The following is a 23,341-nucleotide window of genomic DNA, read 5'->3' on the forward strand; positions in this document are numbered from 1 at the left end:
TTAAAAATGATGGAATCCAATCTGCTCCTTTCCCCCCCGCATCCCATTCTGAAACAAGGACAGGCTGGGAGAGAGGAGCAGCTGGTGCTAGGGGAAACAGGCTGTAGGCTCCCAGCTACCAGCTAGATTATCTCCCCCACCCTGGAACCAACACTGAACTTCTGTTTGTTCCAGGAGGTCCAGATCACTTCCTGCAAAGCCTTCTCAGTTACAGTGGGGAGCTACACTTCTGTCTGTGCCCTAAATTAAGAGATGACAAACAATACTGGGATTGGATGCTTGTGCCTATTAATCAGAATTCCCCTTCTCCTTCCTGGACTAAATTCTCTGACCTGTAACTTGCTTTTGAACAGAGCACAATCAGACTCCAAATGCCTGAAGCCACTTCTGTATCTTCTCCTGAAGGAAATGAGGATAGCACATTACATTAAAATATGAAAATTACTTCTTTGATGGTACTTTTGAAAGGCTATAATTTCCATCAGTGGCTCCTGCAACTCCCGCTTTGCAGAGCTTCGGGCATCAGAGCAAGTTCTCAGGAAAACTGTAGGTTAGTCAAAATACCAGTTTTTGGAATTTGCAAAGAATATGTATAATGCACTGTAAAAAACATTCAACTTAAACAGTAATCCTGTGCCTGAATGCTTTTTATGTTAAACCACTCAAAGGTCACCTTGGATCTGTGGATTATACCTTAAAACATTCTAGCTTGGACCAAAGTTTAGCCAGGAGCCTCCAAGAATTCTCTCTTCCCCCTTATAAATATAAAATAGAGCTAGCCAAAAAATTTTAAGTGGTTTCGCCTGATCTGCCTTGGCCAAAATTCTAATGTAATAAAGGGCTTTGTCTGTCTGTCTGTGTGTGTCTGTTTGTCCATAATACTTTTGGGCAACTGTGTATGTGCAGCCCAGAGGGCCAGCAGTGATTGGCTGCGTGGACTCCACCTCCTCAGGCAGGGAGGCAGGTAAGCCCCGCTGCTCCAGGCGGTGGAAAGGCAGGGGGAGGGAGAACTGTGGCGTTGGAAGCTGGAGGTGGTGGAAGCAGCAGAGGGACTGTTTACATGGCCAGCCCCAGAGGGTGAACAGGGGGTGGGTGCGTGGGGGTATGTAAACACTCCCTGAAATGCTCCGTCACTCGTGATGGGCAATTGGCTAATAAATCTATAAACTCACCCAGTGAGCACACGTAGCAAAAGCATCGTAACCTTTGTGCACCAAAAAAAAAATTACTAGCTAAGCAAACCTCCTTTTCCACTGTACTATACTTTCAGATCAGAAGAATACGCCATATTAATCAAATACATTTCAGTCCAGTATTTGGAAAAAGCCTTTGTCCTATTTTTTCACTGAGTCATCCTTCTATCCCCCTGTATATTAGGAGCAAACAACAAGTTTTTTTTCCTGTTGCTTGTTTATTTCTTTATCTATCACAGATGTTTCAGTAGATTTCCACATATACAGGTCTGGAAAATTTACTCACTATAGTCCATTGCTTCATAATATGGCAGAGAGGATTCCTGACAGCATCCCCAAATAAGTTCTCCTCTGTAGGCATACCAGACAGCACAACACAATCTAACTCACAAGCTACTCTGTTGGGCCAGGTGGGCGCAACCTGGTAAAGGCCAAACAGCCTTTTCCTTAAACTAAAATAAGCAGTAGAAACTTGTCTACTTCACTTCTTACCAAAAAGTTACCTAATGGTCTCCAGCAAACCTGGCTTGATCTTAGTTACAATAACACAGAAGTTGATTCTTGTATCTTCTAGCTGTTTTTCAGTTATCTGAACTCAAATTTATTCAGACTTCCCTTTTCACAGCTAAGCTGAACCTCTATAAAAGTACTGACCATTGAGCTGATATCTAGTATGGGGAGCTTCTGAGAAGGCCGCTTCTAAATACGCTGAGGGCGTTTATAGGGAATCTCCTTCACATTCTTAACCATATCAGTCATTGACGTGAATGGCTCAATAAAGAGACAGAACAGTGCTCCTAGTATATTTATATACTCCAGCTCCAACCTCTCTGAGAACACAGGTCATGAAATGTGCTCCAAGTTCATGGCTGTTTCAGATCAGCCTGACAGACAAGTTGCACAACAGATCTTTGGCAGACATGCTGACAAGGGGCTGAAAAAACAGGAGATGTAAGGAAGATGTTGTGATCTGCTTCTAAGAAGTAAACAGTCGAAGTACTTTTCCAGCAACTAACCTTGCCAGTAATACCCTCATTTAAAAGCCAAAGGAATACTCCACATTTACAGCTGGTCAGAAGCCTTAGGATAAAAATAGTAAAGGAAGCTTAAAGGATGTGTCTATAAGGAAATCACAATTTGGAGTAAAGCATAAGAAACTGTGCTACCTAGGTTAAAGGACATGGCCAAACTGGCGTAGCAGGGTCTGCCTTCTCCCCTTTTCCCCAGGACACCAGCTTCCAGAAGTTACAAAGTAAGACAGAATGGCAGCTTTGCTCAGCAGTTGTATGTATTTAGGATATTGTGTTCAAATTTTAAAAGGAAACTACATAGTTTACACTGAATTTCACTAGCTTCCAACCCAACTTCCACATCCACACTGACATCCGTACATCTAGAAATTAATCCAGGCACCAATAACAGCTTCCTGGAGGAACCAACTTTCTTGATGGCTCAATCTTGTCATCAGAGCATCAGTGGCACTTACAAATACTGTGGACACTGATGTAAAGTACCAGTCTGTGTGACCTCACCTGCTCAAGCATCAGAGGAATAATAAACTCAGGAACAGGTCAAGGGAAGAAAATGAATATGAAATATGACTAATGTAAAATTCCTGCCCTAACACATAGCTGTTCACTACAAAATGGTTGAAGAGAACTTACTGAAGAGCAGCTTTTAGTACCCTACCTCCTTGAAGTAAATAAAAGCATTTTTCCTTTAGAACTGAGTTGTTTTCAAAAAGTCTTTCTGCTTCAGTTGATTCAGTCAACAGCAGCATTTTACATGTAGAAAACACACTTCATGGCAAAGCACTTTATGGTCATTTGGGAATGATATACAACACATTCTTCTTACAATTGAAATGCAACAGCAGTTTAGGAATACACAATAACAGTAACACTGCCTAATGAAAGGCAGGCAGGGATACAGCCTGTGGTGGCAGACTAAGTGCTCAGTCAGAATATGGTCCAGCTACCAGGCTGTTGCTCTTGCTCTCACTCATGTACTATGGAATCCAGGATGCCACACATAGTCAGGATTTCAGTTTTGCAGCTCAACTGGAAAGTCAGCCCTTCTGAATGTACAGTACTCCCTAACACAGCACTGACTTAGATGAGAAAGTGCTATCTATTGAATCATCAACACTATTTTCTACAGGATCAGGGGCTTTCCAGGGATATGTCCCACCCAAGCAATGACAGCTACTTAGTTTGTGTAGTATGATGTAGTAGTTTGGCATCAGAGAAAAAATTAGAATGATCTCCCCCACCCCTCATTCTCCCTTGTTCATTCTCTCTCAATCCTAACAGACACCAGAGCCAGAATGTGACTTGCGCCAAGTTGTTTGCATACAGGTACTCCACTGGAGCTGCTTCTGACCCCCAAATTTTACAGCCTTGACATCATTTAACTGGTTATAAAAATATGTAGTTCTCTGTCAGTAAGTCTGTTGCAGGCTTACTTGATGACGGCCCCTTTCTGTCCATGTGCTCACTCCATGGGAATGCTTGTTCCAAATGCCAGACTCATCCCTAGCTAACTGGGAAGGTTGCTATCCTGGTCACGGGAGTCCCCAAGATGAGTTTTCACTACATGCTCTAGGGCTGAGCACTGTTATGCAGCTGTTACATTCTTACCCAGAAGTAGCTGCATTTCAGAGCTAGAAAAATTAATTCCTGCACCATACTGTTTCAATTATAAGGCAACATTTTTTTTCATGCAAACAAACCTTTAAAAGGAAAACCCTCAAACACACTCAACTTATACATGGAGATACCCTACCATCAGACCCCTAGCAATCTTGACTTTTGTACTTGCAGGATTCTTGCACATGAAATAAAAATATCAAGCAGATTTGTTTTCACTGTAGGTGCTTTAAGCATTTTTAGTGTATTTAATCTCTTTTGGGTATTTCCCTGGGTTATTTGATTGCTCTCAGGGATTTTCTTAGGGCATCTCTCTATAGTTAGCAACTTATATTCAGGAAAAGGCTGATTTTCCTAAATCTGAACCTGAAAACATGGGGTCATCTTATAATTTAAGTAATGTGGAATTTATTCTATGAGGCCTACAATAAGTTTGGGGGTTACTGTGGATGAAACAGACTATGTTACTATAAAAATCTATGGATTCCCAAACACAGGGAACAATATTGCTTATATTAATGCTAATGGGACTTTTGCACTATCATCTACACCTCCAGGTTCATGCTCAAAATCAGAGGCTGGCAACTCATGGTCCATGGGCTGAATCCAGCCCATGAAGAAGTTGGATACAGCACAAAGGATTAGGCAGAATGCAGTTGTACTGTGTCGTCCACCCCTTTGCAGCATCCCCCTCTACAGTCCTCCCTGCTGCTGTCTCATGCCAGTGGTTACTCTTGCTGCAGAGGAGCCAGGTATCTGCAGCAAGGGTAAATGCAGGCAGCTTGGGGGCTCTGAGACGGAAGGCAGAGATTTGTGGCCCCAAGCAGCAGGCAGGTTGCAAACTCCAGCCCATGGTGGCAAAAAGTTGCGGACCTCTACTGTAAATGACAAGAATGTGGGGGGGGGGGAAAGAGTACACTTACAGGTGGGGGTTTCTTCCTCATCTCAAAAACCCGTGTAGCACCAAAACTGAGTGAGGCAATGACAGGATTTCTCCCCAGTGACAGCTCATCATCACTGTGCCAGTCAACGCTGTCCTTCTCATTTCGGTACAGATTGCAAAGGAGAGAGTTGAAGGTGTGACTGGTGACCTCTTCAATGTGCTTCTTCAATGAGGTCAGCAGAGGGTGCCACTGCAATCAGTGAAAAAAAGTCAAAGGGAAAAGAAAATACAGTGCAGAGATGGCCAAAGTCTCCAGAACAGAGGATCAAAAAGGAGAAGCAAAGGTTAAAAAAACCAAACCACTCATGGTGGAGAAAAAACAAAGGCCACTATTCTTGTTACATGCGTGACAAAAACAGCATATATTATATGAAGCCAACTGACCCCAGGCTGCCCCAACCTTTTCCTGTACATACTTCCATGGAGCAGTAGAGATGTAGCTCTTCTCCACAGGATTGTGTTGACTGTGTCTGAAAGCCATTCTAGCCCTTTAGGGCAATCTGGCTTCTCATAACAATATAAGTGAAATGGAAAAACCAGAGAAACTTATATCTGCTCCAAGGCCTCTGAGTAAACACTATGGGTGATGAACAGAGATGGAAGGCTACTTAATGCCTACACTAAAAGACACTGAAGCAACTTGAACTGGTAGCTAAATAGCACACTGAATCTGAAGCTGTCTACAGCAGTAAAAGGCAAGAACTTGCATAATACTGCCACTGCATGGCTCTCCATTCCCAGGTCTATTAGTACAGTTTAAAGAATCCAATTCATCTTTCTATTGGGTTTTAAGTTCAATGTCAATTGTTTATGTTTTCAGCAATTCATGAAATAAGTAGCTCTCAGCCTCTGTAAACCGCAGCTATTGCATTGTTAACATTGTTCCATGCTCAGAGTCTACAGCAATTACGAAGATCCTATGTGCTTAACATTGTGCCATTCATCTGAGGATCGCACACTACTTTGAAATACTAATTATGCTTCTACCCCCAGTATAAGATAGATCTAAATCATGATTATCCTCAATTACACAAGTGGAAACTTTGAAGCAGAATTTAACAGACTGATTCAAGGTCTCACAATATATCATTGTTAGAGGACGGAATATAACTTAGAGAAAGACATGAGGAGCTGAAACTCCTAATTACAAGACCATTTTCTTCTCCATGTTTACCAGTTTTCTTCTCTCTCTCAACTTTGCTGGCTATGCAACACAACAGTCTTTTCCATCTTAGGTATTTCTAGTTCAGCCACCTCAATAATGAGATGAATAATTATGCTAATAATTATGTATAAAAATAGCTTGCAATCCATGGAGATTTACTGCATTTAAATGTCACATTTAACAAGTGGATTGCCTGAAGGGGGAAAAAAAACAATGGATGTCCAAGATTATAGTTTGTGAGGAATACAAAATGAGTTGGCAGAAGAGGGCTCAGCAAGAGTTGCTAACAGCATTTGCTGGCAAGTGGCTGACTATTATTGGATTCTTTCCATTCCCACTTTAACATTTCCCAGTGGCTACCTCCTCAGGTGGTAAACGTGTGATTCAATGGAAACTCTGCTGTCAGTAAACAGTAAGTAAAAGCCATTTTGTTATGAAAGGTTATTATGTTACCAAATATTTCACTGTTTACCAGGAAGGATTCTTCTAACTCTGTAAGTCATATAACCACTAGACGTGTATGACATCTGGGAAAATTTCAAGTTCTTAACACAACTTTTAGTATTTTTTTTTTTTTTTAAAGGAAATGAGATGCTACTTCTAAAACTCCAACACAGAGGTCCTTAGGTGTGGCAAACCTGGACTCTAAACAACACTTCCTAAACAACCTTGATCTTAGGGCTACTTTTTGTTACTCTGCCAGTTGGGTATTACTAAAATGATGTGGGCTTTACACCACCTGGTGTGGAGTAATGCTGGGAAAATAACCTGTGCAAAACAGGTACAGAAAAGGAGGGTGTCATATTGTCAGTCCTGAAGATGGATCGCTTCCATTTGTTCAGGGAACAGGAACAGCAAAAACAGTGGCAGGACGAATTTCCTCTCACACGTCCCCACCAATATACTTCATCTCGAGCAAGCAGGGACAAGTGTCTATCATCTTTGTCTACGTGATAATTTCAATCCGTCTCTCTTTGGTAAGAACAGGGGCTCGGTGAGTCCAAACTGTGCTCTGGACTGTAACTACCAACTTCTTTCATATACCATAGAGCAAAACTAAGCAGCAATAGCTTTATCAGGGACGGGTTCAAACCACTGCTGAATGGCACTATATGGTATTGTCACTCAGCCTCCACCCATACTTTCTAGAAAAATTAGTTTACTAACACGTATATGGGCTGCATGCTTTTCTGCTGTAAATGATGTATGCTTCACAAGGCTGTTAAAGTGACTGCAAAATCCTCACATCTCAGATTGCTTATTCAAATATTCTAGGCAAAAAACATTTCCTTCAAACTCTGCTATGCTCCAAGGCATCTTTCCTTGGCAGCAATTATGATATCTGAGACTGCAACACACTCTCTCTCACAGAACCCTGCTCTCACTAGTTACTCTTAATTTATGGTTAGGACATCGCAGTCTACTGCCATGGAAATTCCAAACAAAGCAACATCTAGAGACAGGCTAAGGAGACGACAAGTTGGAAGCCAGAGAGAGTGACTGAGCATGAACAAAAAGTCAACAAGTCAATCAGAAAGGCTTCTGACTCTCCCAAAACAGCAAGATGGCGTGGGAAATTATATAGTACAATCTGGTGTAATTGAGTAGGCAAGTCACATGCTAATCTCATTGCACTCGCAAACAGGATGAGGATATACCCAAATTCAGCTGTAGAAATGTTTATTTTAAATGTTTATGAAAAGGAGCTTATCCGTTTTCATTATCCATATTCCTGTATCTTTACAGTCATTAGTTCTGCCTCACAACAACCATATGATGCTATGAAGTCACATAACAACCATCATAAAAATGGATAAAAAGATGGATAAAACCAAGCGCACAGAGGTTAAAAGATCTGCCCAAAGTCATATGGTCTCTCCACAGCAGAACTAGGGGATAGACCTCAGGACTGATAACTCCCAGACCCTTCCTTCTAACCATTAGTTTATACTCCTCTGAATGCTTTTTTTACAGGGCTGAATATATTCAGGAATAATACTTCCTTCATGGAGTTTTAGATATGGCACTAGCCTCCTCTGGTGATCATAAATCAGATCACCAAGAAAATGTTTGTCAACAGGACTTTTTAAAAGCTTTTTTGCTGGTACTAAGTCACAAGTGAATTAATACGTACATGAGGATTTGGATTCATCGTTAATCTGGAGTAAGTGTAAGGAAGCTCCCCATACCAAGATGTAAGCCTGGGCTCCTCAAAAGACAGGTCTAGATAAAGAAAAATTAGAAGATTTCACAACTCTAATATCAAGCAGGCAGGGACGTGAAAGTACAGACTTGTGAAGAAGTTTCTTGCAGGTGACAGTCAAAAAAACAATAACTCATTCACAATTAAAAGGTGAAGCTTAACAAACCACTTCAAATCTACAAAGAGCAGCCACTGGAACAAGGATAAGCAGACCTACTCTTACATCTCTGAATGGGAGCCAAACCTTAGGCCCTGGCAGGAGTTATATTTATGGCATGATTAACATGTTAATCACACCATAAATTGTAACATGCTACACGTGTAAGCAATTTATGACCTGAACATATGATGTGAAACATCATTGTGGCTGGTTTGTACTATACTTTAATTTGAATGTGTACCATGAAGCTGCCAGAACAGAAGCCTAAAACAGGGAAGCTGCTCCCTGATCTACGGTTCTGCACACCCACATGCAGCCAAGCATGTTGAAAAGGTGCGCCATGCAGCCCAGCACTGTGGAACTGCTTCCCTAACGTCAGGCTTGCCAGCAAGCATTTTAAAAGTCCAGGCATCAAGGTCTGGGTCTCCAAGCTATGGCTCCTCTGCAGTCAGATGTGTAATGGAATCTGAGGAACTTTATACCAGATGCCAAAAACAGCATGCCCTGCCATGCCACACATGCAGAGCAGGCCATGCAATGTGTGGGATCCAAGGTAAAATTTCTCAGATCTCAATTAAATTAATGTATTCCTAGACCCTTAAAGATATATTAAGTTTCTCAGCCTAATATCTGACCCCAGCAGGCCAAGCTATTGTGACAGCCTCAATGGTGAGGCCCAACATGGACTCTCAGTTGTAGTTCTGGGTTGTTTTGCTTTCATACACTGCTGCTTAATATACCAGCATCAGTTTTAGGGAAGAGTGAGACAGTTTAAGGTATGCAGCCAGGCCAGATTAGTACATCTCTGGTAATGGTGTACTTTTGAAGCATGGTAAAAACACTTTCAGACTGAGGCAGAATTAGCCCAATGGCTATTTCCTGGATTTCACAGGCGTCACTTTCCAATCTGCATTCACTCTTGCAGCTCAATAAAGGCAAAATTTGAGCAGGTTTGCATGAAGCATTTGACAGCACTAAGAACAGGGTTCTCTGTGCCTCTTTTATACCAGCTAGATAATCTTAATAATCTGATGCCCAGCACTAAGGAACAGAGGCTATGAAATAACATGGGTGCCCCTTAGTGAACAAAACTGGAACAACAGGTGCTTCATCTGCTTACTGCAAACTCAGCTGTGCCTTGGATTAAATAAAATGTTGAGAATGACTTTTATATAAAAACCACAATCAAAACACTTGAGAAAATTATTAGTTTAGCAGAAGAAGTAACCTGGATAAGAAAAGACAAGGGAGAAGATAAATTTGCTGAGAATCTATGTAAGTGAGAGAGATGATGCAGTGGTTAGAGGGAAACTATCACAGGAGGGCAGGATATGGAAAGAATGAGGGTCTGGCAACATCAATCAAGAGACTGAAGGGAGAAAACAGAGATGAATGTTAGGAGGCAGAGTGAAATTTAGGAGGCAGGAGGAAGATAACTATAGATATAATGGTTTGTGTGTGGGGGGGCAGATTCAAATTCACAGAGGATTTTAAAAAATAAGGACAATTTTCCCTTTCTTTTAGGACTTGGAGCCCTGCTTGTAAGTAAGGCAAATAAGTTATGCTTCATCAGATATCTGAAATCGGGCAGCATTATTCTAGACACGAATCTGAAAAACTGAAATGGGGCAGGGAAGAAGTGGGAAGAATTAATTTCAATGAAAAGCAAACCCAAGGACTGTGGCACAGCAGGAGTGAAGACAGAGACCTTAAGAACCATGGCACACTTACCCTGTCTAATATGAGTTCTCTGCCCCCAAGGTATCTCTTGAAGGAGCTGCTCAAACATCCAGTCTGCTTCTTTGGAGTCAATAAATCCAGGAATCAAATTAATGCTAGTACAGAATAGTTACAGATTAAATAGAGAAAGAAAGCAACATACACTGTTCCTAGACTTAGGTTTGGTGAAATCCTCTAATATCAAGGGTTACTAGTGCAGTTGTCAGCAGATAATGTGGGACTGCATTTAAAGGCAGTTATACTTCTTGAAGAAATAGGCCAAGATTTCCAAAAGTGACCAGTGATTTTGGGTGCTTCTGCTTCTGGCTGGCGAATGGGACAGAAAGCACCCTTTACTTAGAGGCAGTTACAAAATTAGCAGCTTTTGGTTATAAAGTGTATTGAAGCAGTAATATTTTAGGCTTTGATCCAACAAAGCAATTAAACCAAAGGGCTCTTTGTGTACTTAAAACAAAGCATATACATAATACTTTTGATGAATCAGGGCCTATCCCTTGCTTGTGTTTCCAGTATTTTCAAGCAAGTTAAACATATTTAGCCTCTTTTCTTTTGAATACAGCAAAGTCTATGGATGAAGCATGGACATATTCTCCCACAGAAAAGCACCAGTTTGGAGAAAAGAGTCTGGCTTCCCTATTAGGTCACAAGAGGCACAGCAGGATAGGTTTACACTCAGGGCAGTGCTGGTGAAAGATAGTGTGGTCAGCTGCTGCCACAGTAGCGGCTATTTTTGTGCGCTCTGCCACAAAGGTGGCACCTAGGACTGTTGCCCCAGTTGTTCCCACTTAGTTACACGGTGGGGTAGCAAATCACTGGGTCACAACTTGGACTGCAGATGCACAAGGAGAAAAAGTTAAGCAGAATTAGACCTATAATGTTCAGACAGAAGAAGAAAGCACAGTTGTCTTTACTCTCTCCCAGAAAATAACTCATGCAATAAATGAGAATCAGTAACAGCACAGTCAGTTCAACAAAAGATGTCATCCTGAGAAATCCTTGCCTCTCACATAATTTCTGGACCTTCATGGTTACAACATCCCTCTCACATATTCAGTAAAGGCACAAATCATTACTGTCCTGTTGTTCCCAAATCTCTATCTAATGAGAAAAGGACAAATCTCAAGACATTCTTTGTAAATTACACAGAAACAGTTTTTAAAGAAAGGGGTGTTTTAGGAATAACCTTTATGAAGCATTCACTTAGGATAGAGGTGCTTAACCTCTGGCCCGCTGAGCTGTCATCTGGCCTGTAGGGCTGCCTACAGGTCCAGAAAAATGGCAGCAGGGGAGTGGTGGCAGTGTTAATTGATGCTCTCCTGCTGCCAAGTTTCTAGACCAGTGAGGAGCTGGGTGGGCCAGCTGGATGTGTGCACATGGGGTTACACATGTAGATCAACCCCACACAGGTGAAAGGGGCAGTTATCTAGCCATGGACTAACCCCATGCCACTCATCCAGCCTTCAGGGCTGGAAGTCTGGGCACCATGGACTTAGCTAAAAGGGAGAGGAAATGCCTGAAAAAGCTTTACTACTCTCTGGAACAGTCAAGATGGCCTCAGCTTAACTGGTTTTCTCCAGCTGAAGATAGCAGGTATCCTGGACCACAATGCTACCAGCTGGCCTTTTCTAGTCAGGAAATGCTCCTGGCCAGCATTTAGACTAAATTAGACTTTCTTACTGGCAGACTGATGTATTCTTTCATGGTTTACATTAGAAAATCAGGTCAGAAGGAAGTGCTACCTCAGTAAATCAGATGGGAAGATGCCATGCACCACTGGGAATTCTGTTCCAAGGAACAGCCCAATTGTGGTGATTCCAAGATCATGCAGGGATTAATGTAGTTAAAAAGTGGTTGCCCACCATGAGGGTCACTTTTCTACTGCAGGGGACAACATTAGAAGCAGTATGCGCAGTTCATCTGTATAGGTTCACTTTTACTTGCAGCAGCAATGGAATCTTAACTTCCTTCCAGCTGCCCAGAATTAACCACATCACTGCTGCTTGATGCATTAGCAGGCAAATTTCCCACCCCAAGCCAACTTACATAAAGTATGCATTAGAGGCAAAATATCTGCGCCAGAACCGAAATCCCAAATGACCATGGTTTTCAGAAAACTGACTGCCACTGCATTACTCTGCAGCAACCAAAGCAATGGAAAAAAATCTAACTCACTTACCGAGATGCTCCTGTTGGTGATGTGCTGATCTCATAGAGGCCCTGTTTGCTGAGGACATGGACAACAAATAACTATAAGGTGAATAAAATACAACTAATGATACAAATGTATGCCTAGGTATCACTTAGAATCATATGCAAGCTTAGGTTAGGGACAGTAGTCTAAGGACCATGCAATAACTACACTGACCAGGAAGAAGCAGAATGTCAGAGATGTCTCTGAAGTAGTCTGTTGCCTGACCTAATAAACTCAAACCTCAGCTGGTCTAATCACATTGCCTGTGAAATATTCCCTACTGGCTTAATGCTCCACACAAGGCTCATGGGCTCCAGAGACAGTAACAGGGGTCCCATATTTCTTCCAACTACATACAGGTTTCCCTCAATTTATGTGGTACATGCATTTCCGGAGAACAGTGCATAAATTGAATTCACGTAAAGTGAACCCACTTTACAATGCAACAAAGAGGGATAGGTTTCCATGGTGGCGAGGGAGGGAGGGAGGGAGGCTGGGACTAGGAAAGGGGCTGGGGGAGGGCTGCTGCTCCTGGGGCTACACAAGGAGCAAAGCAGAGGGAACAGAGCGGCACTCACCCCAGCCCCAGCTGCAGTGGCCCCAGGAGCGACTGATGCCAGCTGCCTGTAGCTGCTGGGTTGCACTGTGCCCTGGTGCAGGCAGCTGGTGTTGGCTGCTCCCAGGGCCACTCCAGCATGGGGTGGGGTGAGTGCAGACAAGCGAAGCCCCAGACGGAGGGTGGGGTGGGGTGGGATGGGACACGGACGACAGGTGTAGCACAGTGCACCATAACGGCTGTAGGCAGCTGGCGCTGGCCACTCCCAGGGCCGCTGCAGCCAGAGCTGGGTGAGTGGGGCCACAGCCCTTTCCCCTCCCCCCACAGACTTACCTGCTTGGGCGGGGGGCGGGCATCTATGCTGATTGCATAAGAGTGAATTTACCTTTTATATAATGAATTATACGTCTAAATATGCTCATCGCATAAGAGCAAATTTGCATATAAAGAACCCGCATAAATTAAGGGAAACCTGTTACTAGAGTCATATATAGCCTGATTTTGTTTGAAAAAGATCAGAAGGCTGACACCCTCATTTTAGCTAGCACAGCAAAATAAATACCATGTTAGAGAAAGTGCTCCATGCCGCATATCTGAAAACAATATTTAACTGCCACAGGTGGTACACAGGATAAAATGTGCTCCATCAGTTGCCAGGTGCATGGCTGAGAAATACTAGTATTTGCCTTTCAAAGATTTGCCTGAGCTTCTCTCCTGACTGCTGCCTTTGTTTCCTGCATTTGCTGTGAACCACATGCTGTCTCATCCACCTAGAACAGCTTCTTAGCCCAGCGACACCTACAAGCCCTCCTCCCTGAACCCACCTCCACTGCAAGACATTCCTTCCATTTTTAATTTCGTACCCACATTCTCCAGTAGTGATGTTTTATATTGTATCTGCTAATGCCTTTCCTACTAAGTAAAAGTGATATCCTAGAACACCTGCTATCCAACAATCAGAATATTTTAAAATAATTAATTAAGCTTCCTTTGAGGAAGATATCATCATCCTCATTTTACAAAGAAGAGAATGAAGCAAAGAGAACTGAGGACACTTGCCCAAAGCTAGAGAGTGAGTCAATAATAGAACATAGAATAGAATCTAACTCTCTTGACTCCCAGGTCTTTTATTTGTCAGCTAGCTCATGCTCTGGTTTTCAAATGTAAACTCTTCAGGACAGGGGCTTTTATCTGTGTTGCACAATTACTGCACAGAGAGGATGGTCTATAAGCCTGTCTATACCATAGTGAAAAAAGTAACATTGTAGGAAATGAGTGCTGAATGTTGCATTCAGAACATGTTTTAGAGGCCTGAGTAACAAAGTAACCCTGTAAGATCTGTGCAGCACTGCAGCCTGTGAGCCATTAACGCACTTTTTAAAATGCTGTATGTACAAATGTGCTCTGAATACAGCTGTATCTTCCTGGCTTTATGATGTTATTGTCCCTGCTCTGACATAGAAACTGAGCAGCTTTGATAAACAGACTGAAAATATCTCGTTTTACTGCAGCTTCCATAAGTACCTCTGGTGAAACACTACTTAGTAAATTCCCAAAGCAATGATTTTGCAGCAAACTTGGACAGAAAACTGTCTGCACATTAAGTGGAATTATTTTCCCAACCACACCTAGGAACATAAGGTTACCTGTGTACCCTGGGCTGTGATCTCCAATTCACCAATTCCTATTCTAGTATTGTCCTTAAAAGTGCAGAGAAAACACTCTCCAATCAGGAAATTGAAACACTTTGTAAGAAATATGGAACAACTGCCAATATTTTACAAATTGAATCAGAAACTTATTTCTGGGGTACTGAGCATTAAGGATATTCTTTCAGTATAATCAGACATGAAACAAATCTGAGGAGAACACGGTCAAATATACATAGGTCTAAGTATACCAGGAAACAAATCCGTCTCATATTTTAAGGTGATCAATGGTCTAAAGCAGATAAACACCCAACTTCATTATCAGTCAGCAATATTCACTAACAGTTACAGCAGTTCTTCAGCCCTCATTGTAGATGGTGTTTGACTTGCTATCCCTGATACTTGACTTATATGTAGGGTTGCTAATTTCTGACTGCCACTGCAGCTGCTCTAATATCAAGAAATCTCGGATTTCGGTTGGCAATTTCTGGTATAGTTTATACCAGGAATTATTCCTGATAAAATGTTAATCAAAGGAGAGTTGACAATAAACATATGGCAACATAAATTTATTAAATTTATGACTAGTCATCTCATCCTCATCACCAACACTAACAATCTGACCAATGCGTTAATCAGGCTGCTGGTCTAGTTCTCACTGAATGAAAGGCAGAGCATCTGGAGATACCACATCTGAATTGGGATTATAACCTTCCAGTAGAAGTCTCCAAATACACCCAGCCTAAGAGCAGGTATTGCAATGTTGTTTTGTGTCTGTGCTTCAGGCTTGTAACAACAAAAGAATAAAGAGGGTGGAATATAGTTCTGTGTGCAACTTTATCATCAATGTGCATCTCTAAAGGCACCAAGTATAACTCCTCTCACAACTTAACCTCACAAAACCCAGCTATTCTTTCTTCCTGGTTCATATGAACACAGTAAAACAGATGTAACACCCTTTAACTCTACCACACAGAATATCGGTGAGGCCCAAAGCTCAAGAAATTGGATGTCATCTTTTGTACCGAAAATTCTCCCCACGGTTCTAGCGATTACAAATGAAGAACATCCTTCAACTCTGTCTTACCACAGGCCATTGAAGGAGAATCCACCACAATGAAGACAGTGAAGCCAGTATTATACTCACTCTATCACTCGAGTTTCTGGAGCTTTGCGTTGCATCTGAAAGACAGCAAGAAGACCACCTCTAAATATAAAAAAAACTGACAGGTTAATTCTCAGCTAAGTGGTGATGATGTCGATACCTATGCTTTTAGAATGGCCTGGATCTTACTGCTGCTACCAGTCCCTCAGCACTGAAATACCACTCAGAGTGAATCTGTTTTATCTTCAGCATTGCACTAAAACAGGAAGAAGGGAATGACTGGGGCCTAGAGCAGAAATCATCACCCAGCTGTCCTGATAATCAGTGCAGTTCTCCCAGCAAGGCATGCTTCCTTTCCTCTCTCTCTTATGTAATTGTCACTTTTTGGAAAACACCCAGCACAGTATATCATTGTATATATGTAGTCCCACTGTTATGAGGAAAAACTCCCATGGAATCACAGTGTCTCTGAAGAATTCCTAGTCTGGAACTGATCCACCAAGCTCTAATACTAAGGAATGCAAGGATACATAAGGAACTCACTTCTTGCTTCTGTGAGCACCTTACTCTTTGGTCTGCCAAGGGATTAAAGAACAAAGGTTGCAACTTGGATCCTATGTTTCTCCCCCAAAAGTTCAGCAGCTGCTTTTCCTGCCAATGTAGTGTCCCTAACCAAGGGAGTGAAAAGCAGAATTCAAATCCTTTCTGAGACTTTTGCTTTTGGGTGTGGCGGGGGAGAACGAAAATCAAAGTGTTTAGAACCCATGAAGCCTTCAGTAAGCCACAGGTACAATACATCTGCAAAGTCTCAAAAACCTGGGATGAGCTATTTTATTTTTCGCCTACCACCTATAAGGGGAACTACTTCTTAAAGCACAATCTTTCTTTGGCACATCAATACATCACAAGACACTACTGAAAACTTATCTAAAATCTTACCTTTGCTGATTCTTTAAATATGTACGATTTTTCTGGCGGAAGCTGCTCTCTTCTCATCCAGGCTTGCCCAGTGCCCACAGTAACATTGTTCCTGGCCAGAGAAGCCTCTGGGGCTGAAGCAAAGAAAGAAACAGAAACAGGATCAAACCAACTACAAAGTCAAACAAAGTAGGTAAAATGGAAAACCAAGATTTATGTTAGGGATAACATCATTGTTCAGTTTTAGGGAGGAGTCAGATTTGTGTTTAATGTTTGTTAAAGGCATCTGGACCCTGGGACAGGCACTGTTTGTTTTGTTCTTAATTTATAAACTGAATAAAAGTGGTCTTAATACAAACCCTAAATGCAGACATGTTAGATCATAGAAGACAGTGCTTTATATTTTGCTATATTAAGTTGAAGGCAGTAGATTTACCCATTAAAGACTGCAGCCCACAGTGACGTAAAAAACTTAAGAGGTGTGACTTTAGAGAGTGCCATGCTTCTGTTCAAATGGCATTCATAAAGTATGTGTATTAAATACAGCAGTTCTATAGTAATAAGTCATGCGTGCAATGCTAAGGAAATGAAAGAAATCAAGGGCCTGTGCAATGTTAATTCAGACCCCTCCTGCACCCACATTATGATACAGACTTGCATACTATCTTTACCCAAAGAGACTCCTGCCTCTCAAAATGTACAATATAGTGCTCAGGGAACAGACTCATGTTCTTTATCTTCCTGGCTCACTGCATGGTCTGATGCCTTATTTACTAGGCACCATCCAAAGTTTATTCTGAATACAAAAGTGTTAACCTTCTTGTGGGCTTTCATACAACATTTGTTACCAAGCATCTAAGTCCTTCACAGACATTAATGAAGCCATCTTAGCAACACTACATGAGGTCAGATGCTATTATCCTGATTTTACAGATGGAGATCTAAAACAGAGGAAGTCCAAGAGTAATAAATATGCCCACTAAGTTTTTGATGCTTAGCTTGAGATATGTGGGCTGAATTTTCAAAGTAGTAAGTATTGTTATAATACTTTATACATTCAAACTACAACTTCTATTGACTTCACCTGTAGTTGGGTGTGCTCATTAACTTTGCAAATGAGACCCCAGCTTCCCTAAATTAATCACTCACATTACAAACAACACTATGGCAACTTGTGAAAGTTAAAAGGTTTGAGTAACACCACACAGAAACACTGTGGCAGGAATAGGATCCAGTTTTCCAGGGCACTTTTCAACAGTCTTAATCATAAAACCATCTTTCTTCTTCTAGTCTCCTCCCTTATTCACTACACATCTTCCAAATTCTGCAGTGTGTAAGGCAAGGGTCTTATGGACAAAAACTAATGTACAGTATATAACCCTGATGTAGATTTAATAGATTTCACAGACATTAGGGCTGGAAGCGACCTTGTGTAAGATCATCAAGGCCAGCTCCTTGCCCAAGGGGCAGGAAGTCAGCTAGGGTCAAAGGATCCCAGCAAGATAACCATCCAAATGTTTCCTGAAAGTGTCCAGAGTAGGTGCTTGCACCGCCTCTGGGGGGAGTCTGTTCCAGGCCTTGGGGGCTTGGACAGTAAAGAAGTTTTTCCTCATGTCCAGCATAAAGCAGTCTTGCAGGAGTTTGTGACCACTGGACCTTGTCATCCCCTGGGGTACTCTGGTGAACAGGTGTTCCCCCAGATCCTGATGCACACCCCTTAATGTACTTATAGGCTGCCACCATGTCACCCTTGAGCCTGTGCTTCTCCAGGCTGAAGAGTACCATAACTCGCAGCCTGTCTTCATAAGGGCTGTTCTCTTGCCCTCTGATAATGCGTGTGGCTCTCCTCTGGACTTTCAGCTTTTCCATGTCTTTCCTAAATTGTGGAGTCCAGAATTGGATGTAGTACTTCAGCTGCAGCCTCACCAAGGCCAAGTACAGCAGGAGGATGACACCCTGGGTCTTCCTTGAGATGCATAGTTAAAGGCATGTAGCTACAAAGCAGTTTCATCTCATACACTAAATGGAGGGGGGGAGGGGGCAGAGGATCCTTTGGAAAAACAGTGTGTGTTCAAGTAATTAAAGACTGTATCAAATGTATACACATACACAGTGAATTAAAGTTGCACAGATAATGTAAGTTCTGTCATTTACTAACAGCTGTATGCTTGACTTTGCAGTTGTAATATTTTTTTGCATAGTTTGTGCATATGTCATTTCTTAGGCTTAAATAAAAAGAACTGAACTGAAAGCACCAAGAAATTCAAGCATGTAGAAATGTAGGATTTCTTTTTGTGAAAATTTCATACATTATAAATGCTAAGGAGGGAAAATACCTATTTATGGGCTGTGCAAAATTTTGGCAGCCATTTCATTTCAGAGGTGTTTCAGGCTGTTCTGGTGCCTGAAACACCAAATCTGAATTGAAATGGAAAGCTCCGAAACAGCTCTGAAATGAACAAGAAGGCTCTGAAACATTTTGGAAATGTTTCTGAGAATTCTGGAGTTTCGGAACTGGGCTTGCAGGGAAATAAAAACTAAGAGGGAGGGGGAAAAAGCGGGAAGAAGGGTTGCTCTGATATTGACATCTGCAGTGACAGCTTGCTGAAACCTGGTGCACAGATCTGGGGACCCATGCTCCCCAGGAAGAGCTGGGGGAATGATCAGAGAGCTGGGGAATCAAACTCGGGGCTGGGGAATCCCTCCCATGCAACTTGGCTCCGCAGGGAGCAGAAATTTGCACCAGGGTCTCCTTGCTGCTGCTCCCCACCCGTGCAGCCCCACGTCGCCAGGGCAGTGCAGGGCGGGCAGTGGCAGTGAGGAGACCCCCAGTACAGATCTCTGCTCCCTGTGGAGCTGAGTCACATGGCAGGGACCAGCAGGCTTGCTCACCGCTCTGCGCTGCTTCCCTGCCCTGCAACCCAGCATGACAAGGATCAGAGATCTGTGCGGAGGTCTTCTTGTCTGCACGGAGAGCAGCAACCCTCCCCCTCCACCGGACAGCCACCCACAGTCCTGTCCTGCTCCTCGCTGAGGCCCTGCAGTCCCAGGCGTGAAGTCCTGCTTGGCTGGGTAGGGCTGTGCAAAGCTTCCCTTGCAGCCCGTTCGAAACAGATTCAGAGGTGCTTCAGGCCTCAAAAAAATGGGGTTGAAATGAAACAGGACAGTGATCTGAAACACTGAAACGAATCACCATCCTCCGAAACCGAATTGAAACACAGCTGTTTCGCACAGCCCTACTTATTTACATTAAAGGGCAGTGCTGACAAAAACAAATGGTTATGTACTGGCCACTAATACCTTTTGTCCAGATATTGAAAGGCTTCTTATCATTCAAGTGAGGTTCTGGAACAGCCTTACAAATGCACTCAACTAGTTTTAAGACAGAGCTGGAAGAGTTTCTGATTGTAATTATGTGATGTGGTTGCCTGAAATAGGAAACTAGACTCAGTGAGCTAGGAGGTCCCTTTCAGACTCATGTGCAGATACTGATCCTTTCCATCCATACTGGTTATCAAGCACGGTTAAAATGTAAAAATCTGACATTCTCAGCAGTCTACTATGGTTTAAGCCAAAGGAGTAGTTAGCTGTTATCCTTGATGTGATCTGCCTAGCTGGGAAACAACTTACACTGACAGCAGCTTACACAAACATAGAACAGAAATACTGAGAATCAGGCATCCTCTGTTCCACTGCTGGCCCTCTGCTCCTTTCTAGCATGAGCTGTCAGGTACATGGGCTAGCAGGTACAGACAGCAGTCCAATACAAATTTGGCTCATCCACTATGAAAGATAAGACGATTCCAGAAGATTCAACTGTACCATTTTTGGAGACCCGAGTTCTACCCACCAGCTCCCGCACACTCTGTTTCAGTTATTCCATCATGAATCTGAGGAACTCTGTTCGGCTGCTTCCCAGTACAGGGTTCTGAGGACTGTCTTGATAATAAAGGTTGGCACAAAACATTATCAGCAGTAGTCAGTAAAAGGCTCGCCAGGTTTCCTTCTCCTGGGCCAAAGGATACTTTTGCTGTTGCTGCAGAATTATCCTTGCTATTATGGAGCTCTATACCTTTGAATAAAGAAGATGAATGGAGCCTAGAAGCATACTGAAATGAGCAGAGATTTTAGGAGCAAGCTTCTCACATATGCAAACAGACATCTTCCCCAGGCTTCTAGCTCTGCAAATCTCCTTGACTTTTTTAAGGGGGCAGCAAAAAGGACACTTCTCTAACTATACCACTGTCATGCATCAAATTCCTACATTTTTTCCCAATGTACAGAGAAGCAAGCTCCTCAAACAAACACCTGATAGGATAGTTTAACATTAGTAAAATTATCCATTTTCCCTATGTTCTTCCTCAGAAGAGACTGAACTATATTTATGGAAAAGATTTTTTTAAAGCTGCCTGAAGTTCAAACACACTTTCACTCTGAAAGATTAAAGGTTGGCAAAGCTATAAGCAAAGGAAAAAACAAAACAAAAAATAAAACACCCAGAACACCCAAAGCATTGGGCTACCTTAACTATAGGTGTTGCTACCTGCTTTACCTCTAATGCATTTTAGTTATATAAGCATAATTATTTTTTTTAAAGGCAGCTCAATTCAGCTTAACCGCAGTATCCAGTTCTCAGGGAAATCATAACTTTGCTCAGTATTCCAGTGGAGATAAGAGAATCACATGATGCATTACCACACTAAATTAGCCCTTGACTTGGGATAAGAATTTAGCACTCTTTTACAGCACTCTTCTACCGCTCAACAAACTTGGTATACACTTGCTCCACAGAACAACTATCTTGCCCTAAATCTTTTGCCTAAATTATTCTTTAATAATAATCCCATGAAAGGGCCAGGACTGCTGCATAACAAATGTACCAAGGTAAAAATCAAACACTGCTACCACTACGAAGCTTGAACCAAACCTGTTACGCTTATCTCAGTCACCTCAGATGCCCATATGTAAATTGGGTAACCATCAGTGACATACACTGTATACACACAGCGCCTTCTTGCCAAGTATTTCACAATGGTTTGCATCCACTGACAGCCTAAGACACAGGTCTCAGTATTCATTTTAACATGTGAAGAAATACAATCCAGAGAAGGAATAGCTACAGGGAGAATTAATTGCAGAACCAGAAAAAGAAACCAGCTGTTTTGATTTATAGTCCCTGCTTCAGCCAAGAGGTAACACCCCTTCTCATACATGTACAAAGAGAACAGCACTATAAGACGAGGAACACATTAAATCAGCCTAAAACACAGGAGAAGAGTTCAACATAGCCAGAAGCAAAATAAAGAGTGCTCAGATCTTACTTGCATGGGAGGCTGCTCTGCTCTTCACAGGACCTGCCCAGCCGCCCTGTACTCTGGCTCTCCGTCTTTTATCATCCATGATTTTCACTCTTCAGCCTCTTGGACTAGTCCAAGTCTTACCTGCTATGTTAAATACAAGAAACAAGTTGGTTGGGCAATTTCAATCCAAGTGGTAAAGTGGCAGTGGTACATGGGAACACTTGCATGCAATGGCTGTGCAGTGCACTTGAAGGGTGGATCAGTAGCATCCCCTCCATCCCTAAGGGAACAGGTGGGTGCCATACCAGGATTCAGGGCTCAACTGAACCACATCTGTTCCTCCAAAGCCTTGTTCCAGTTCCACCCTGCTCCTCTTCACTGGATCCTTCCCTTATGGCCCTCCCTAGGGCCTGCTTTCTGACCCGGCCACCTCTGCAGGGACAAAACCAGCAGGCCCCACCCTGCAAGAGGAAGGAAAGGTCTGACAAATGACATGGGTTGTGGCTCCCTGAAAAGCTCATGCCTAATTTGGTGAGTCTGCGAACAGACCACGAGGCTAGGAACTGACGTTGCGTGTATCTCAGGACAAGCTGGGCCCACATTTGTCTTGTAACAGAAACATCCCAGGATTGGTGTGTGCACACACCTCCCTTTCCATTGGGCTTGAGTGCACAGCACACGCCAACTGCAGATGCTTCCTCAGCCCAATGAAGGGTATTTATTCCCAAAAGCTTGCTATGAATTGGTCCAACTATTTGAGTTGGTTTAATAAAAGATATCAGATTCGCCCAAAGACCCTTGCCTGACTATGTCCTTAGACCAACATGGCTACATCCTCCACCCCCCGCTGTTTTTCCAGCAGGACTCAACAAGGCAACCCCAGGACATCCACTCAGATGCCTTTTGAGATGTCCCAGGATAAACAGGCTAAAGAGAGATGCCCAGCTTGATTCAGATGTGAAGGCTTTGCCTCGCAGCAAGCCTCAGGCCTGGAAGACCGAGGCGCCCATCCTCCCACGTGAAGGGCCTGCGAAGTAGCCCGGCCACCTGCCCTTCAAGCCTCCTGCGTTCACGGCCTGTCCCGCACTTGCTCGGTGCAAGCGAGATCTCAGACTAAGCAGCCCCGGATTAACCCGCTCGTCTGCTGCTGGGGCCGGCAGCGAGAGGAGGCTCCCCAATCCCAATCGATCCGCCGCGGGACACTGCTGTCTCCCGGGACGCCTGTTCCCAGCCCGGGCCCGCCCAGCCCCCGAGAGTGCCCGTTCAGGGAGCAGGGGAGGCTCCACAGGACCCCGCGCCGGCTGCCCCACCTCTGCCCCCCTGGCCGCCGCCGCTGCCCCGCTCCGCCGAGTCCGCCCCGCATCCGCCACTTCCTGTCCCGGCTGCACCCCGCCCCCGCGAACTGCGGCCCCGCGCAAAGGTTCCGGGTGGCTGGAGGAGGAGGGACCGGCTCGGCTCTGCCACCGCGACGGGCAGCGGTCTCGGCCGGGGCAGCGACACACGCACGGGTGTCCCCCCGCCCACACACGTACAACAGATACCCCCTCCCCCACGCACATCCAGCACCCCC

General features: G+C 43.4%; 1 protein-coding gene across 3 annotated transcripts in view; it reads right to left on the bottom strand.

Annotated features, from left to right (window-relative positions):
* Positions 1-22,998, bottom strand: part of ALKBH3 (alkB homolog 3, alpha-ketoglutaratedependent dioxygenase) — a 41,008-nt gene extending 18,010 nt beyond the window's left edge. Inside the window, exons 1-8 of one of the 3 annotated variants that reach the window (XM_019519364.1) lie at positions 22,891-22,998; positions 21,793-21,916; positions 16,493-16,605; positions 15,596-15,630; positions 12,229-12,276; positions 10,044-10,147; positions 8,084-8,172; positions 4,765-4,974 (exon numbers count right to left, since the gene is read on the bottom strand). In XM_019519364.1, coding sequence (XP_019374909.1) covers positions 4,765-4,974; positions 8,084-8,172; positions 10,044-10,147; positions 12,229-12,276; positions 15,596-15,630; positions 16,493-16,605; positions 21,793-21,871 — 678 coding nt within the window. In that variant the 5' untranslated portion in view covers positions 21,872-21,916; positions 22,891-22,998. Of the gene's footprint in view, positions 1-4,764; positions 4,975-8,083; positions 8,173-10,043; positions 10,148-12,228; positions 12,277-15,595; positions 15,631-16,492; positions 16,606-21,792; positions 21,917-22,076; positions 22,234-22,890 lie in introns of those variants that run through there. The other 2 variants (XM_019519363.1, XM_019519365.1) reach the window with 2 other exon arrangements.
* Positions 22,999-23,341: the final 343 nt, after the last annotated feature.

The sequence above is a fragment of the Gavialis gangeticus genome, unplaced genomic scaffold, assembly GCF_001723915.1.
Source record: "Gavialis gangeticus isolate Ggan-Ray unplaced genomic scaffold, GavGan_comp1, whole genome shotgun sequence".
NCBI lineage: Eukaryota > Metazoa > Chordata > Crocodylia > Gavialidae > Gavialis > Gavialis gangeticus.